Consider the following 19793-nt stretch of genomic DNA (forward strand, 5'->3'; position numbering starts at 1 on the left):
ATCGTTTTTGGGAAGTTTGGAGGTGCTTGTAGCAGCTTTCTATACACGGTTTGATCGGTAATCATTATGTCTAACGTTGTGAGCAAGTAGTTTAAGTTAGAATGACGTTAAATCGTCTGATACCTGTTCCTTCACAAAAATTAAATTAAGTAAAACAGGATCTTGTTTAAAGGGCGCACCAACGACAATATCAACTTCGATTCGTATATATTTTATTATTTATTCCCTTTTATTACAGATTTAAAAGATAAATGAAGCTTATGCAAAGGCAGCCTTAAGTTTTGAACCGATGTGAAGGAGAAAAGTGCTCGATCTTAGTCTGAAACTCTGATATTGTTTCGGCGACTCTGCCTGACACTTGTACGCTCTCATCAAATGTGAACTGTCTGAACGGTTTTTCTTTCGGGTTCATGAGAGTTTTTATCGTTTTAAAGTCTAAGCTTGCCGAGGTTAAATTGAGAAAACTCTAGCACAAATCTCAACTGCAGGTATCGGCGACACTCGTTCTAGTCTGGCACAGGCTTTACCGTTCCTTTTTATCGGTTCATCGTCTCGGAAGGATTTTATTTGTCCGGCTATCAGTAAATGTTCCAGATCTCAATTATCTCCGCAGATCTTCTCGGTGTCTGGATATTTAATGAAACACGGACTCTCGTGTTTGATAAAACAAAATACAGTAACCTCTCGTTCTTATATGGTTGAGCGTTACTAGGTTAATTTCTAGAGAAACAATTGACTGTAATTAACCAGATTTTATGCGACACAGGTGCTTTAAAAAAGTCCAAACGACATTAATTATTTGAGATGCCATCCTGTAGACTAAAGCCCTGGTCAAACGGTGCATGATAGTTGGTGATAGTCGATGATAGTTGTGGCGTGCGCTTCCATTTGACCAAAAACAATCATATACTATCATTCACTTTGAGCTTGTTCAAATTCTTCATGATAGTCGATGGTAGCTTTCCCGTTTGAGCCCGCATATGATACTTGATGATAGTGAGGGGAGAATCAACTATCATGGGTCGTTTGACCACGGCTTAAACCTTGAACGCTTTAACAGTTCGCATGCTAAATTCCCCGGCTGTAAATCAGTGTATTTAAAAGCTCTAATGTTTCACCTTTAACGACAACCTATGAACCAAAAAATATATGCATTTTTACCTGGGTTGACTCGAAACTCAGATATTTGTTTCTGATTGGCCTACGCCTCACTGTTGCTGGAAAGGTCTGTAAAAATGCTCTAAACTTTCCAGAGCCTGTTAACGGCTAGATAACCAATAAGTTTGTAAATTCTATCCCAGGTATTGTATCAACCGTTTAGTTAACAGATCAGCCTGGTAGTTCAGAAGTTCAGGCTATATAGTCTGATTCTCATGGCTAATTCCTGTTCTTATAATGTCACTGTTACGAGGTAACAAAACAACTTTCCCTCAAGGTTTTCTTGTGTTCAGTTCAGAAAGTTTGGTTACACTTTTTTGCAGTAATTTGCGCTTATTTCTTAAAGAAAAAATTGTACGCCGATTTCTACGACTGGGCAATAGACAAATCTGCAAAAAGCAACCAAAACCAAAACAAAGGAATATTAAAATAAGCCTGAGGCTGCCTTTGGTACCCCTATTTCTTCGCATTAAAACTTCTAAATTTTACTTCAAAATTTTACTTTTAGTCTTTCCAGATTTTGCTTGCGTGTATTGATAGTCTTATGGTATGAGAGAAACTGGCAAATAAAATACTCCCATATGTGCGTCTACCACAGCTGATTAAAGGATGTAACCCTTAAAACTTAGTTCTCGTCGATGTGAAATATTAGATGTTTTCACTGGTCGTTCGATGTTCTGCTGTTTTCGCGGTAAGCTCTTTCCATCTAGCTGAGTACCGGTCTTTGAGATACTTCACAACCAGTTTTCTTATTTCCTCCATGCGTTCCTGTACCAGAAATGTAAAGAAAATATGCTTGGACTAAAATGTTTGATTTAGCAAAAGCAATGTGTATCATAAGAGCTAGCTGTAGCTTGTAGCAGCGATGAAAGATGTCACTAAACCAGTCTTTGAACTTGACGATTGCTTATGAAGCTTTCGGGATCTGGGACTGAGTGTTTGATGTAGACCGCAAAGAAATTAACACATAAAACCAACTCAGTAGAGCAGTTTTCATTTCAGTATCGAAAAGTAATTGGTTTTGTATCAACTACGCTACACGATTGGCTTAAAAAATTCGCGCCACTCACTTTTTCATCCAATCAGAAGTAAAACCAAAACCAATCGTGACTTAATCGCACTCGTTTTCCCGCGCTTTGCGTCAGCTACATGTAATTACGTCAACTTTTGATTGGTTGACCGTTTTGTGTGTCCATTTATTTTTTTGTGTGTGTCCATTGTGATTGGCTACAGTGATAACTTTGGTTTTTTTTACGTTTTACTGCTCTAAGCTCGTCAAGATAAAAACCAATACTAAAAACTGTCATGCCTCATGATGTCAAGATACGGCCGGCATATATTATAAAAATTGGAAACTTTGAGAAAAAAGATTATTGTTTGGAAGGAGTATGTAACTTTTCCAAAATAGAAATAAAGCAAAAAAAATAGCATGAGCGTACCTCTCTCATGGAATGTTTCACCCTCGAGCAGCAAGTGTATCCAAACGTGCTCCTGCAGATACCACAAGAACAAATACAGCTGCTACAGCAGTAGGGAAAAACCTACAACGCAGAATAAAAAATTTGAGTGTGAGCATTTTTACTATTTTCTTTTCAGATTCACAATGCAGACAACTCATGAGAAATGAAGAGAAAGAGTATTGGCAAAATCAAGGGAAAAAGAAAAATGGTCATAACCCAGTTTTGCCCTACCTAATTTTCTTCCTAAATATATCATGAATAAGCAGCACTTTTACTTGTTCAACTTCTTTAAAATATTTGTTTTGATAAAATGTGATTAAATCTGCGCTTCCTTAGCTAGATATTTGGTACAACTTATTCCCGGGCTATCACAATTTGAGCGGTCGGATGCACTGTTTCAAGTTCCAGAGAGCTGCTGACCGTGAAGCTTGACAATAAATGAATTTTACGCAGTGGCAATGATTACAGACATAGGTATAAAGATGAATGTTAAGTTAATAACTTTCAGCTGATTGCTGATTGCTCTGAACATGGTTCAGAGCGTTTCCTAACAACCAATGTATAGTAGGGGGCTCGAAAGCTCGGCGCCGCTCGTCTTCTGCTTGGTGAGATCAGTTCGCAACCTAACTGACAATTGGACCATCTGACCCCCTGTGATTTGTGCTCAACCTTTCCCGGAAGTGGGAAAGGGGTAATTAAGTGATCTGTTGCAGAGTAACCTTTCCACGTGTATAAGGAATTAGGAAGTGGAAAATTATATAGTTCGACTTTTTAGTATACGATAATCACGAAATGTATGTCTAGCTGAGTGATTGAGTTATTAGGTCTGATATTGCTTACATGGCGATTATAATAAGTAACCTATACCCGTGCACAGCCCGCTTTTCCACTTACCTGAAGATGCAAGCTGCTTTGCTCCGGGTCATTTGGCCTCTAAATAAAGTAAATGAGTTTGATAGGTAAGGTAAATGATTGCTTTGGCGGGACAACAATAATTTACTTTGTTTACATGTATTTTAAAAAAGTCAACAATCAATTAACGCGAGGCCAGCGTATTTGAACTGAATGGCAACTTAATTTTGGTCGCAATGCGTCAGTCAACCAGTCAAATAGTGAACTTAGTGGTGATTGTATTGTTCTCCAGCATAAGTGCCAGGTCACTGATTCATTGAAAGTTTATTTTCATATGCTTTTTTAAAAATTTATAACTGTCATGTTAATAGGAACACAATGAATAGGAAGACAACACATGAAAGGTTTAGCACTGATACGCATGCAGATTTATACATAGTGACTTGGTATCAGGTGAGAGACTTCAGTAGCATTTCTTATGACTTGGTCAATTTTTTAGTTGATACCTTTAAAGGTGGCTCAAAACAGTTTTCAGCACTTTCCAAGACGTAGATTTTGATGGGTCATTATTACCACACTTTATCAGTTGATGCTATAGTCATGGTATCAAAAACCTGCCCAGTCATTGCTGAAAACGTTGGTTTCATGTTCGTGACACAATAAGTTGTCATAGCACCATTATGAACTGCTAAAACAATCTTAATTTTAACTTCAAGTCCTTATATTTCAAAAACGGCATGATGAAAGCCTTTTTTATATTATCGAATTTTGATTAGCAGGATAAGGTGCAACTTTAATTTTGACAAAGTTTAAATAATTTTTTACATAGGGTTAAGATTTTCGAAAATTTAAGGTGGCTGTGAACCAGCTTTACAATTCCCAACAAGAGAAAAAAATTCAAGAATTGTTGGTAGGTATGTAGTCAAACTACTTTAAAGCATATGTAGAAATTACTCTCTCGTTTAAACTTTGATTGGTGGACACTAAACCAGTAGAAATAAATAAATAAATAAATAAATAAATAAATAAAAATCAAACAAGGTGATTGCAAACTTTAGCCACAATGTTACCTCGTTAGAGCAAAACGTGTTACGCCAGCTCTTTGGACACAGACAGTACAAAAGAAGGTAAAGAATGTTGAAAGGCACGGGAACTGTGTTGCCTTTGTCGATCCACTCCAGCCACATACGAGTTCTCGAGAATTTCCACTCTACAAGTGCGTTTTCCTAAGAAAAGCCCACAAGATTTCAGTTGCAAGAAAAGTGTATTCTAAGTGGTATAAGGTTCATGGCAACGTTTACCTAGAAAGTTGTTTAAAAACTAATTACTGATGGCAACGAGATGATCAGACCTAAGGTTCGTAAGTACATATAGAACTGGCTGGTTATTTCGTTCCCACGTGCTTTGGCAGAGATACTAAATTGTCTATCACGATTGCTAAATCATTTAAGTTCTAGTTCTTCTTTCCTTTTTCTTGTTAATTCTTTTCTTCGTTTTTCTTAGGATCTTTCGTTTGTTTTCTAAGTTCGTACACCGAAACCGTTATTCAACGCCTTAAAATTTACAGACGCTGCAGGATTGAAACACTTGAAAACGTTACAAATAACCAAAACCATATTTGATGCACAGAAGTAAACGTACCATGATTTTGTCAAATGAGTTATTCATCATAGCGATCAGCATGTTCAAAGCTACGATGACGGTGCAGATCATATGAGCTACCATAAAAGTGCGGCCAAATGTGGACGACAATTTAAACGCAGGATCTTCAACTACGATTTTGTCTTCCTCCACCAGACCAAGTAACAGCCAAAACATTCCAATGAAAGTATTTGTGTGCCTGAAATGTAAAACTCAATCCATAATAAATTTAATTCACTCAGTGGTTTAATTTTGTTCAGTTGACACTATCATTCTGTTTAAAAGTAGAATATCTTTTGTCATACGTACTTGCCATATGGGTGAGACGCCTTGTAGCCGTGGCTGTCGTTCAATTCTCGTAGTTTGATCTGCGAAGCGACATAGTACGAGTATATCTTGGCCACCCCAGTAGCAAAAGCGATGTAGAGGAGCAGAAAAATGACAAGAAACTTCAGCACATCTTTCAGCATTTTGTAAAGCGACAGCTGCAAAGGACCCAACACTGAATTGACTTGGAAAACGTGGGCTAAGTGGAAAAAGGCCATCACCGTGGCGCTGGCGTAGATGGTATCCGCCACGATAAATGCAGATTTTCTGGGCTTCCACTCCCCGTAATACCCCCATGCACTCAGCCATACTGTGTAAGACAGGAGGAACGTAAAGACAATCATGGTGTCTACAACGTTCCACCATTTGGAAAAGTAATTCAAGAATCCTTGTCTAGTGGCCTCTAGGGCTTCCTGCAGGAATAGGCCCACAACAAAGGCAAGCACTGGATAGTCTGAGGATGAAGTTAATACAAAAAATAATAATTAATACAAAAAATAATGCTCAGTTTTCATCCAGAATTGATCCATAGAATCTACAAGCACTGTTGATTAAATCTTATCGTAGTTTTGGTAATAGCCTGGCTTAACCTGATCTAGCCAATCTGTGCGTATAAAAAGCTACATGGCCGTATATTTATGCTGAGTACATGAAAGGAAGAACTGAGTCAAAATTTTATTGAATGTGTGCCAACCCTGAGAGAGTGGGCAGGTAACCACTTACACAGTTCGACCGTTAAGGCTCACCAACAAAAGTCCTGGACAAGCGGTAGGAAGTAGAAAATGTGTTTGACTAATGAATTACAATTAATAGATTATTAATTGCTCCTTATCTGTAGCCGTTACAATTAACTCATGCTTCTTGACTTTCCAAGGGTACGCTTTTATTTTAGTTGAGTTAAATTTTTAGTGGTTATGGGTCGCAAGCAATAATGTCCTTATATGCATGAGTCAGAAGGGCCTTGCCTCAAGGTGACGGATCAATGCAGAAAGCGTTCAAAGACAACTAAATAGCATAACAACTAGGCCGTTTAATGCTCAGTAAGTCTAGTGAAGTTGCATTACCTCAGTGGCTCAGTAATCATGGGCATCGAAACTTACCAATCCAAGCCAGGCCTGTTTTAGTTGTTCCAAACTTATCCTGGAAAGACGAGGCGAACACAAGGCAAAGGAATAGCACATAAGACATAGTGTGGTTGATGAACTTGGAGTAGGGAAGTTCGTATAACTTCCTAAACTTCCAGCAGCAGATATCGTCAACTTTACCAGAACAACAGCATCTTCGTATCAGTCGAACAGGAATGTAAACGAAGCAAGTAACTGCGACGAGGACAAACTGGATAAGGAACCGGGAGGCTTTTCTCCCTACGCCTTTATCTTGCCAATTTAGCCAACCGCGATAAATAATCTCGTTGAGAATATATTGGCATTTGGGGCTTGCCACGAACTGAAAGCGAACAGAATTTTAGTCGTTAATTACAAACAGACCTAGAAAATAAAAATTAGAGTAAAAGAAGCGTTGACTGATTGCAACAATGGAGCCGAATAAGAATAATTATGATTTTTCTTCTCAATCCGAGGCGAGGGTTTTCTGAAATGCTATTATTCATGTCTGGCTTAAACACGGAAACAACGCAATAAACTAGGTGAGTTCAGTTGTAAAGAAGGAACATATGGAAGTCGACTCACTATTCACAGTCACAGGAAAATTCTTTTAACCTGATAATATGCAGTCTCAAAAGTGATAAAATTTCATAAAAGCGTATACCAACCCTTTTCCGCTGTTTATCAGCAGCCAGCTTGAGGAGACTAAGACTCTGATTAAAATTTGCGGGCGTTTTGTTCAGTAAAGAACCATTTCCTTCGATGTCCATGATTTCGTGAAGCTGGTTTAAATCTGAAGTGTCTACTTGCTCAACGATATCAGCAGCAAACGTCTCATATTCCTCAGCTCGACGCTTGTATTCATCTCGGCTGTAATAGTGCTCATACGAGGCGATTTTCTCCAGAAGATAGGCGTCATCCAAGGCAGCTTCAATGATGTCTGCAAACTTGCTTTCTTTACGTCTTATTCCTTTATCGTACTGGGAATTGGGATTGTTCCTCCAAAGCCATTCCAGACTGATGTACAGTGGATTGCTAAGGATTTCGATCCATCTCCGTTCTTTTTCGCTTCTCATTTCTGCCTCCTCTTCGAGGTCGTCTAGACCTTCATCGCACTGGGAAATCCAGCATAACATATAGCAGAATGAGTTCTTTATTGTTTTGCACAGTTTCTTGCAATCCCAGATGCACTTGAAATGACTCTCATTTTCTTTGTTGTTCTCCTTCTTGACAATGATTCTGCAGATCTCGTTTAAATTTTCAAGTGTCTGGTTGTTTTCATCCTCGTTGATCTTGGCAATGAGTTTCCAAACTTCAACGACGTTACCATCTTCGAGGGCGTCTGCCAGTTGCTTTAACGGATTGTTCTTGGAATCGCTCGCGTTTTCAGCTGTTTCAATCAGACTTAGCAAAAAAATATGCGCCTCTTCCTTTGTTCTTTCCTGCACTATTTGTAGAAATCTGTCAAAGGTGTCGCTCGTCTGCAGATGGACATCTGTGAGGGAAACTTCGTGCGCCATTCTGCTGTGCTTCCTTTGTTACGTTTCGTCACAAAAAGCACTGATCGAGGGCATTTAGGTCTTTGTTTTCTTGATTAGGGTAGTCGAAAAAAAAATTACAAAAAAAGCGTAATCTGCAGTTACCTGAACCACGGCTATAAAAGTTAGTTCCCATTTGATGAAGGAATACAATGTGTCACGGGATCTGCCATACATGTAACAGAATAAGTTAATTTACTCTCCATTTACTCACAGACTGCCCGTATCATCTAACTAAACACGCGAACAGCTGTGAGGACCTCTTTCCATTTTATCTCTGTGACCTCAGACACCTGATTAAATTTGGTCATTCTGGGATGCTTCCAACTAATTCAGAGTCAAGATAAGGTGTCTTAGTAACTGAACAGAGAAAATGTCTTAACCGACCAATTTTGTTCAAAGAAGAACTGTTATTACACTGTTTTTGAAGCTGGAGGCTCCTTTACATGTAATTTATTGAGTGATCTTTGATGATACTGCAACTGACTACAATTTTAAAACTAAAATAGTTATTTTTCTTAAAAGGCGCTGACGCACCTATAATTAACTTAGTTTTTAGGTGCCCATTTTTGTTTACATTACAAGGAACATCAGAAAAGTGTTCTTGACTTGCACTGTTTACATGCTTTTTCTCCTTGGTCAGCAGTTTAATTAAGCCATAATTCAGTTCTTGTCTTTCCATTTTAATAAAACGCTAAAACGAAATACCGGATCATGGCTTACCCTCGGCCAAAATTTTCAACTTCCTTAGAGCGCGGTTTGGTTAAGTTACTCCACCACACATTTGTTGTAGTTGTTTAAAAGCCAATGAAAATTTAACTTACGGTCGATTAATGTCATTAACACTACACCGGTATATCGGAGAGGCCATGAGCTCGAATCTTATTCGAGCCTTTTCAGGCAATGGTCTCGCAATTGCTTTTAGCCAGTTAGCGGCAAGCAACTCAAAAGTTGTGTACATATGCTCATGATTTTAAATCTCTCTCTCCCACTTCAAGTACATGATCTTTCATCTCCACTTTCATTCATAACATAGCGCGCGCGCTAGTCCTATCTAATTCCTATTGAGCCATCATGAACAAAATCACTATATACGCACGGCCGTGCGTATATAAGATAGCGTGAGCATTTTCAATTTAGCTGCATAATTTCCGTCGAGTTTAGTGCAAGTTCCTTTTGTTTAAGTTTCGGCAATGTGAAGATTATTCTCAACAATCCAAACCCTACTTCGAGCCTTTGACTTTTGCCAAGCTAAGATGTTTGCTTAAACTTGGTTATTTTGATTTTTTTGTGTGCACTCTCATCAAGTATTTTTGACTTTGTTTGCCTACATTTTCATTATAATTAATTCGAAGAAGCGAATTTTTCATCGACAGTTTTAGAAACCAGGTTAAGCGTTTTTGTTCAACTGTTGCTCAACCGATTGTGGCGTTTCAGGATCTTAATGACCTTTGTTTTCCTTCACCGTGCATTGTGAGAGCTTTGTAGTCAATCACAAATAACACATGTTTTAGCGCCCAGGATGTTGTCGCCATGTTATAAAAGAATTGGTTCATGCTTTTAGCTGTGCGTATATCGAGTTATGGTTGCACTTGAGAAGTTTGGAGAGCACTCAAGAAGCTAGAGTTGCTCCAAACTTCCCGCGTGCATCCATAACTCGATATACGCACGCTAAGTTTGAACCAATTCTTTCATCTTCACCATTTACAGGTATAATATGAACTTACAGCATGACTAGTTCCCAGTTTGCTTGATGGCTCATTTGGTAAAACGCTACAACGATACAGTCGCGAAGGTCATGGGCTCGAATCCCGTTCAAGCCTGAACCTTTCTTCAGTCTCTATCTTCTCGACTACCAAAGTGTCCGGCGTACATAAGACCATATCAGTGTAACGATCTTTAAGAGCTTTAAATCTTTATTGAGTAGTTCAAATGGACGATCTTTAATATATTTACTTGTATATCTTCAGTGATCTTCGGGCATATTACGAACTCACAACGTGACCAAAAGTCCCAGTTGGCTTAATAGCTCAGTTGGTAGAGCTCTGCAGTGGTATTGCAGAGGCCAAGTCTCAAGGTTAGGATCAGAATTATATTTATTTTTTTATACATTTTTACGGTGGTGTCGGCTTGATTGACAGCATTGCGTGCCGACGACAGCATTTTTATTATTTTTTTAAAGTCTTAATTGTATTAAGGTAGTCCTTTACATAAGCGTTATTGGCTTCCCTGGGCTTCCTTGCCTTATACATTGATATTTTGTAAATGCAGTGGAATCCCGATTTTTCGAGCCTCCAAGGGAAACGAAAATTGGTTCAAAAAATCGGATAATTCGTGAAATCGGAGCTAAAATATTAACAGCGTTTGATTGAGGAGGGGAAACGACTTTTGGTTTGAGTTATCGGGAGGCTCGAAAATGGAGGGTCGAGAAATCGGGATTCCACTGTATATTCATAAATGGTAAAAAGAATTAAAACAAACAAACAAATCAGCGATTATCACATCCTGTAACTGCCTACGAAGAAACAGTGGATGATTACACAGCTAGTAAAATTCAGCTCATCAAAATATAAGGCGTTTAATTCAGCGGTAGAGAACAGTCCACGAATGAAGCGTATGCGGTACTGGGACCTCATTGCCCTCTAGATTTTGTTTACGAGATTGAATTTAACTTGGTAATTTCTAAAAAGAGATGGTTAACAGCTGACTTAGGTTGCAGATTGATATGAACACTCAGGAAGGCAAAGTCACTTGTTTCTGTTTGGTCTGAGTGTCATCTTCCTGGTGGATAGAACGCCATGGAGCGTCAATACACATTTTGACTTCATTTTCTACATTTGGATAGGTTATATTATTTTACTTCACTATAAGCCACTTTGTTTTCGAAGAGGCAAAAATATAACTTTGCTACAAGAAAAAATAAACAAAAATCCAAACTAACTAACTGACTAACAAATTAATTACACAAAACATAGATAAGATGCGCCCCCCCCCCTTTTAATTGACAACGCCTACTTTGTCACTTCTAAATTCTAAGTGGACAGAATGTATAACTGCACTATTCGCGTTTTCAGGTATGAAAACAACCCAGCTTGTGAAAAACACATATCTTAAAAAAGCTTCGTTTCTTTGAAGTACGTGAAGTACTTAAAATAGGTATGCTGGTAATATGTGCCACGAATCAATGATTAAAATGATTGTTTAGTCATCTGCCACCCGACGTGATGGTGATTATTGTACAGTAAGTTCCTTCCATCTTGTTAAGTAGCCATTCCTCTTGTCTTTCAGATATCTCACGACCAGTGTTCTCATTACCTGTATGCGTTTCTGTAATAATAAAAAGAAAAAAGGTTGTGATTGATTCCACTGAAAAAGCTGGCGGGGAGTTTTTTCTCAGTCGTAGCAGTACTGAGTGAGGAAATCCGTTTCACATTTTCTTGCTAATTGAAGATTAAAACCTTTACCGTGAAAAAATGATTAATAGATGATTTTTTTATCCATGACGTCATTCCATTGGATAGAGGGTGTTGAATGTAGTTGTTGAATAAATGGTAAACTAGTCTAATTGGTAAAAGTTCTTTAGAGATCAGCCAAAGTATCAGATATTATTGACTATCTTGCTACCGTCCTACCGTACTCATGGACCTTTTTAAGATGTAGCCCTTCAGTTAAATAATTATGTGTGTGTTGTTTTTCTTTTTTCTTTTTTTTTTTTTTAATTTCGAGAAAAAGAAAAATGGAATACAGAGCGCACGTGAATAGCATACCTCTCTAACGATGGAATTTTTCTCTGTCAGGGAGTTGGTGCATTCCAATGAGCACCTGCGGATACCACCAGAACAAATACAGGGGCAGCAGCAAGGAAAAACCTAGAGCATTAGTGAAAAGTTGTAAGTCAGCAGTTGATTTAATGTTGGAATTCTGTCCTGGATCAGCTCCTCATCAAAGGGGCACCTCATTTTAGCTGAGGAGACACAAACTTTAGAGAATTAGTGAGTTGGCATTATGATAACTATTTTTCTTAAACTCATTAATAATTCATCAAGTTTAAACAAAGGAAATCATGTGACGTGACGGTGTGTGGATTAGCATAGATTTTTACGATTTGATTCCCTCGCTTTCTCCCTAGTTTTAGTTTCGATTCAGAAGATATATCAAACACTTAAGACAGCGTTTGACTACATTTCCAAGCACCTAAGTTCGTAAAAAATACTTCGTCCGATACTCGTCGTATTTTCAACTCTTTTCTCGGTATTTGGAAACTTGGTGAAACACAGTCTGTCGTGTTTGATATATTACTTAAACGACTGTTTAATAACTAACCTGTACATGAACACAGTCTTGTGCTTCACCAAACTGTACTTGTAAATTGCTTCGCTCTGGGCACTTTCGTCTCTAATTGAAATAAATGATCATATGGCAGATTACAAAAGAAGCCAATTTGAAGTGTTATCGTTGTATGTTGTCGCCAGATTTCAATCATTAAATGATGAACGTAAAACAATTGCCGACTTGAACAAAATGACCTCGATAAATAACGGAGTCTACAATGGGCAAACTAGGCTAGGATTTTGGGACGTATTTAAAACTCGAAATGACGAAATGTCACTATAGTTACCCTAAATAGCGCTCCAGTTAGCCTGAATATCACTAACGTGACGATGGTTACTCTCGATAATTGTATGGGTTAAGCGTATCACACATTGTCAAGTGTGGTTTCGTCATTTCCCCATTCCTTGTTTTAAACTCGCCCAGGATCCCGTATTAAATTAAATACAGCGAGTCGTCGTACCTCTTTACAGCAAAACGGTCTACGGCAGTTTAGAAAAAAGCAGCGCAAAAAATGATACACAATGTTGAAAGGCACTGGAATCGTGTCGCCTTGGTCGATCCACTCCAGCCACTTCTGAGTCCTAGAAAACTTCCACTCTACATCTGAGTTTTCCTGAGAAGGAAATAAAGGTCATCTCATTGAAGTAGAACTGACAAAAGATTTTTATTCAAACTTAAAACTATAACAATCTGGATGCACGGAAGAAAACTTACCATGATCTTCTCAAATGAGTTATTCATCATAGCGATCAGCATGTTTAAAGCTACGATGACGGTGCACACCACGTGAGCAATCATAAAAATGCGACCAAATGTGGACGTGAGTGAAAAGGCGGGATCTTCCACTAAGATTTTCTCGTCTTCCACAGTACCAAGTAACATCCAAAACATTGTGATGAACGTCGTTGAGTGTCTGGAAAGCAACCACAGACAATCATGTGTTAGATTAAAGGTTTTATCAGAAGTAAATGGTGTAAGGACGGTGCCTAATAAATACAAAGGTTTTTGCCTCAGGTTAGGATCACGCGGAAAATGTAGATCTTTGCATGGGCTATTGGAATCCACAAAGAAAAATTGGGGTAGCCACGCATTTTTTTTAGAGATAATTAGCCCTGAATCGCAACAAAAATGTTGACATCAGCATTTTTCTGAAAAAAAGAAGGAAAGGATATTTCTTCACAGATTTCCTTAGAATTCGCCTTTACATACAGAAAAGCAAACACATTTATAAAGATCTTAAACTGAAATGCATGGTAAATGTTACCATAAAAACCATTTGGGGTATGTTTTTTATAACAAAATCTTTGCTACAGCGCTTTTAGCGTCTGTGACAGCCTTTCCGGCTCTGGTTCAGCTAAAATACAGCCTAAATACCTTTTGCTCACCGCCAGAAACTAGTCACTTATTGAATAGGCTTGCCACTTCCATTTCATATCATAAACTTGGAGTAACTACGCGTTTTTTAAAGTTATTAATCTTTTCTGAAAGCTTTTACGGTGCCCGTTACATTTTTTTCTTTCAGCTCCCCAGTAAGTAAGACATTTGCGTATCTCGCACTTGTTTTGCACGCGCACTACGCCATCTGCAGGTTCATGTTTACAGTTAGATTTCAGTATAATTTCCGACAGATAACAGCTAGTTTTCAGCTGGAAGACGTTAACAGTTAGTGGTTAGCGATATGCTGCTATTCTGGTCTTCCTCGGTTAAGTACAGGTTCATTAAACTTGATTTGGTCACAGTAGGGCCAGTGGGAACATTTTGCTTTCAGTTTCGTCATGTACTTGGTAGCGTAGTTGATTGCGTCAATGTCAACCCTATGTCAACACTATGCCTTGCGTGAGGCGCAGAACGTGTGCGTACAAATAAAAGTAGTCACAGTCCTTAAGTCTAGGATTATGGGCTGTTTATTGTTCGGCAAAGGTGCTCTCAGAGAGACTGTAGTTGGCGACTGACGCCGTATCGACAACCTAATCAAGCCAGCATTTAACAAAGTAAGCAATATATTAACTAAGCATAGTTCAGTGGCTGAGCTCTTATTACCCGACGTTATATAGAGTTGAACCAACTCGAACACCGTTTACGGTGTTAAAATCTTAAAGTTATTTCGGTCCCTTTTAAGGCATTGAGGCAAACAAATCTTTGTGCTGTGTTGTGTTTAAAAGAATCGTCTTTATTTTAACTATAAAAAAAATGAATGTCAATTAATTTGTTGTTTTAGAACTGGCACTTTTAAACCACGCCTACAAAACGATAGTACCTTTAATTTTTAGTTTAACTTTCCAGAATGTCGTAGAAGGACCAACGCCATTTTTATAGCAGGGCTTCCTGCGGGTAGAAAGCCTTTTGTTTCACTGATTGATTATACCTCTTTCATTTGAGCCTACAATCAGTGGCTTAATACAATTCTGTAACACGTACTTGCCATATGGATGAGACGCCTTGTATCCGTGACTTTCGTCCAGTTCTCGTAGTTTGATCTGCGAAGCAACATAGTACGTGTATATCTTGGCCACCCCAGTAGCAAATGCAATGTAGAGGAGCAGAAAGATGGCGAGAAACTTGAGAACAGCTTTCAGCATTTTGTAAAGTGACAGCTGCAAAGGACCCAATACTGAACTGACTTGAAAAACGTGGGCTAAGTGGAAAAAGGCCATCACCGTGGCGCTGGCATAAATACTATCAGCCACAATAAATGCAGATTTTCTGGGCTTCCACTCTCCGTAATACCCCCATGCACTCAGCCACACTGTGTAAGACAGCAGAAACGTAAAGACAATCAAGGTGTCTACGACATTCCACCATTTGGATATGTAATTCAAGAATCCTTGCCTTCTGGCCTTCAAGGCTTCCTGAAGAAACAAGCCAACAACAAAGCCAAGCACCGGATAGTCTGAGAATGAAATTTAAAAAAGTGCACGTCTCTATCGAGAATTGGTTTTGGAAAATGTTACAAAAAAACTTTCACATTACTCTCTTTTATAATATTATCGTATATTTAATGATTATTCCACCAGCGCGCGTTGCATGTGAGATGATAATTGACGAGGCGCGTAGCGTAGCTATGATCATCTCATATCCAGCAAGCGGGAGTGGAATAATTGTTTTGTTAAAAACGCCCCCAAAATATAGAAAACTAAATTCCAATAAAAATAAAATCATGTATGGCGTGCGCTTTGAATGCACTAGGATTCTATGGCGAGGAGGATAATGCCTTTTTCGTGCAGTGAAGAGAGTAATGATAACAGTTAACGGAATGGCCCTGGGCGATGGACTGTTAAATAGTGCCAAGGTTTCAGTGTTAAAACTTACCAATCCACACTAAACCTGTTTGGTTTGCGCCGATCTCGTGTCGATAGGACGAGGCGAAAAGCAGGCTCAGGAATAGCATGTACGATATGGTGTGGTTGACAAACTTGGCGTAAGGAAGTTCGTACAACTTCCTTAACTTCCAGCAGCAATTGTCTTGAAGTGTTCCACAGCAACAGCTCCTCCGAATCAATCGAACAGGAATATACACGAGACAAGTGATTGCCACAAGAAAGAAATGAAGAAAGAGCCACAGGGTTTTCCTCACTAAGCCATTATCTCGCCAATTTTGCCATCCACGATAAATGATCTCGTTGAGAACATACTGGCATTTGGGACTTGCCACGAACTGAAAACGATCAGAATTTAAATTACAAATTAGCATAAATTATCACCAAAGCTCTGAGTCCTCGAAGAAAAAAAAAAAAGAAATTAATCAACGCGTCAATGAAAATCTCCCGTTTGTGAAAGTGCTACTGTTCGACAGTAATTTTTTCTCCTCTCCGCGAATTCCTTTCTTCCGGTGTTCATTTATTCCAAAGTAATAACCCTTTGACTCGACACCCCTGATATTAACTTTTTGTTTCTCAGATCGTTATACAATTGCATATTTTGAAACTATTTGGTTAGACCACTCTGATGACTTTGGCATTCAAGAAATGGAATAGGATGACTGGTACTGATATAAGTAAGTTTAACTAATATTGAGCATTTTGCCTCCGAAACAGGTGCATATACTCATAACAGGAGTCGACGTATCTTCATGGTATATTTTTTGACTCCACAATCAGGGACATACTCTTTCACAAAAAGAAAAAGAATCCAATTAAAGCGTATTCCAACCGATCTTCGTTGTTTATCAGCAGCTATCCTGAGGAGACTAAGGCTCTGATGAAAATTTTCAGGCTTCTTTTTCAGTAAAGAACCATTTCCTTTGATGTCCATGATTTCGTGAAGCTGGTTTAACTCTGAGGTTGATACTTGCTCAACGACATCAATAGCAAAATTCTCATATTCCATCGCCCGTTGCCTGTAGTCATCTCGACTATAGTATTTGTGGTGGCGCTCATACGAAGCGATTTTCTCCAGGAGATAGGCGTCATCTAGGACAGCTTCAATGATGTCTGTAGACTTGCTTTCTTTACGTCTTATTCCTTTCTTGTACTGGGAATTGGGATTATTTCTCCAAAGCCATTCCAGACTGATGTACAGTGGGTTGCTGAGTATATCGATCCATCTCCGTTCTTTTTCGCTTGGCAATTCTGTCCCTTCTTCTGGGTCGCCTTCATCACAGTTAAAAATCCAAAATATTGAGCTCCTCAATGTTTCATACACTTTCTGAGAATCCCACTTACATTTGAGATGGCACCCATCTTCTGTACTGCTCTTCTTCTTGGTGATGATTGTACAGACCTCACTGAGATTTTCAAGTGTTTGGCTGAGTTTCCTCTCGTTGGCCTCGACCATGACTTTCCAAGCTTCAACAAGATTATTATCATTGAGGGCGTGTCTAAGTTTCTCAGAAGGATCTATCTGAGATTCACTATATTTGTTTTCGTTCTTATCCGTTGTAAATAGACAAAACAAGAAAGTATCCATTTCTTTCTTTGTTCCAACCTGTATTATTTCCAGAAACCTATCGAAGGTATCCCTGTTCTGTTTGTCAAGATCTTGCCACATAATGCTGCAGAGTGCTTGAATCGTCTAACTGTATGCACGCAGCGCACTGTCCGATTGTGCTTTGCTCTTTTGTTTTCCTGATATGGGAAGAAACAAGCAGATCCTTACTCAGCGCCTTTCCGCTCTCACGACAGATCCAGTTCTTTATTTTTTTATGATGTCCCAACGAAAATATTCGCACGTCAAATTTATGACAAGATTTGACATTGATCGGACTGGCCGTGGATGACATTTCTTATCTTTTTGACATTATGCATACCGATCTCTTCGTTGCGTTGCGTGGTCACTAAAACACGAATCGAGCCAGAAACATCTACAACCAACCAAATGAGGGATCTGCTCGTTGTTCGGGTGACTTTTTCGCACTATTTCCCTCGAAGCTTCTGCGACTACTAGGCTGAATCAATAAAGGGCGAATGCATTTGCATTGATTACATACAGCGATCGCTTTACATAGGAAAATTTATCTCAGTGGTGTTATTTATTTATTTATTTATTTCCCTCGAATAAAGAATAAAAAGCATTTACACAAGAAGATGATGATGATGAAGAAGAAATAAACTTGTGAAGTGGCGAGGGAGCCTAAGAAGAAGTCATACAAGACCCCTTCGTTAAATGAATTACCTAAACGTTACAAGTTAGATCAGGCAATGTGAACGGTATGATATTCTACTGTGAATAGCACTAGTACTTATTGTCTCACACTCCTCGTTCTACATACATACATACACACATCAGATATACATAAATATATAAATACATACTTTTTATTTAATCTCTGATTTACAGAGTAGCTACAATCTTGGACAGAATAAAATGGAACAATTATCCCCCATCCCCCCCAAAGCAATGATGAAGGCGCGAAGGAGCAAAAGCGCGCCATTTTGGCATCATTGAAATGGGGGGAGGGGTGGTCCAGATGTTCCATTTATTTTGTCCAAGATTGTAGTCTCCTCCGCAGCCGTTCTTTGGGATGTCACGCAGCGTTGCGTGACATCCCAAAAAACGGCTGCGAAGGAGACTACAGACTAGCTAGACTTAGCTAATGTCTTCGAGGAAAAGTAAAAAAGTACAAGGTTAAAAATACTACATGGCTAAATAATTATGCATATATTATATAACCTAATTATTATTTGTAGAATATGATAACCTACAAATTTGCGCATAAAATTATAGTTGCGGATAAGCCGCTTGGTCCGTCGGACGAAAACCGCCAAAATGACCCAGACTCTGAATTCCCGTGAATCGTATAAATAAGATTTTTATTCGATCTGAAATAAACACAGCAAATAATACACTTAAACAATAGCAACTAACCGAAAATAAAGGGCCATAATACATCGTATCAACCAAGAAACGTGAACAGATTTCACTGAGTAAACCACACGGTATTACACAATTGTTAATCACATGCGGTCGATTACCGAAATTACACTACCAGAAATCAAAGGAAACAACTTAAAGTAACAAAGCCTTAGAAAACGGAAAAAACCAACTTAAACTGACTCACTTCGTGACAGGATTCCAGAGTCCAATTAAACTGTAAAAAACCTTTAAAATGGGAAGCTGTTCATTCCGACACGTGTAAAACTAACTGAAACGATTCCTAGATCGAGCTGCTCAAATTGCAATGTCAATCAATGTTATCATGTTTGATAGAAAGTGTAATATTAAACTATTAAAATCAATAATAAAACGTCACGCGAAATGTCACGCAAAACACTGTTCTTCATTGAAACACCGCTCGAAGTCATTTTACGAACTTACTGTTCTGTGGTTCTCAGGTAACGAGTTCCAGAGTTTCGAGACAACATAACGAAAAGAATTTAGACCATAGGAAGCTGTAGACGGCTTGGGAAGAAAAAGATTAAGTACTATATTTTGCAGATGCCTATTTTATAAAGTTGTTATTCCTGCTCTTTTGAGTAACTGTGTATAGTCTAAACCTGCATCCTTGAAAATAATTCTCAAGATACGCTTATTAAGTGTCTCTAGTTTATCAGAATCTCGAGTGTTACAGAAACGCCAGACATTTGAACAGTGATGAAAAGGCGGGAGTATAAATGCATTGTATAGGCGTAATAAAGTGTCACTGGAAACAAGTTTACCAAACCTCGTCATTGCACTGAACTGACTGTTTATCTTATTACAAATCGTAGCAAGGTGCTCCCTGAAATTCATTTCAGCGTCGATGATCATACCAAACAATTCCATGGAATTCTTGACTGTAGAAGAGAATTTGTAATCAGTTGTTGCCAAGATCATAGCTTGATGTCCTCTAGGCCTCACTATCAAGCTGAATTTTAATATATCGAAAGTGGCCTATTCCGCCGCTCTCTGGAGTCCAGTCCACCATTTATGTCCGTCCCCAAGAAGGAGGAGGAGCGCGGGCTCAA

General features: G+C 38.6%; 1 protein-coding gene across 1 annotated transcript; it reads right to left on the reverse strand.

Moving 5' to 3' along the window:
• Positions 1-195: 195 nt before the first annotated feature.
• LOC110048980 (uncharacterized) lies at positions 196-18893 on the reverse strand. Its single transcript, XM_020754747.2, has 16 exons — positions 16561-18893; positions 15721-16066; positions 14830-15301; positions 13126-13324; positions 12872-13024; positions 12403-12474; positions 11751-11948; positions 11395-11406; positions 7210-8076; positions 6539-6884; positions 5421-5892; positions 5112-5310; positions 4541-4696; positions 3513-3551; positions 2598-2699; positions 196-1926 (listed from the first exon to the last, which is right to left on the reverse strand). Exons 1-16 carry the CDS (start codon positions 17395-17397, stop codon positions 1807-1809), a joined length of 4590 nt encoding a protein of 1529 aa, XP_020610406.2. The 5' UTR covers positions 17398-18893; the 3' UTR covers positions 196-1806.
• Positions 18894-19793: the final 900 nt, after the last annotated feature.

The sequence above is a fragment of the Orbicella faveolata genome, unplaced genomic scaffold (assembly GCF_042242905.1).
Source record: "Orbicella faveolata isolate gen_17 unplaced genomic scaffold, um_ofav_v1 contig_36, whole genome shotgun sequence".
Classification (NCBI taxonomy): domain Eukaryota; kingdom Metazoa; phylum Cnidaria; class Anthozoa; order Scleractinia; family Merulinidae; genus Orbicella; species Orbicella faveolata.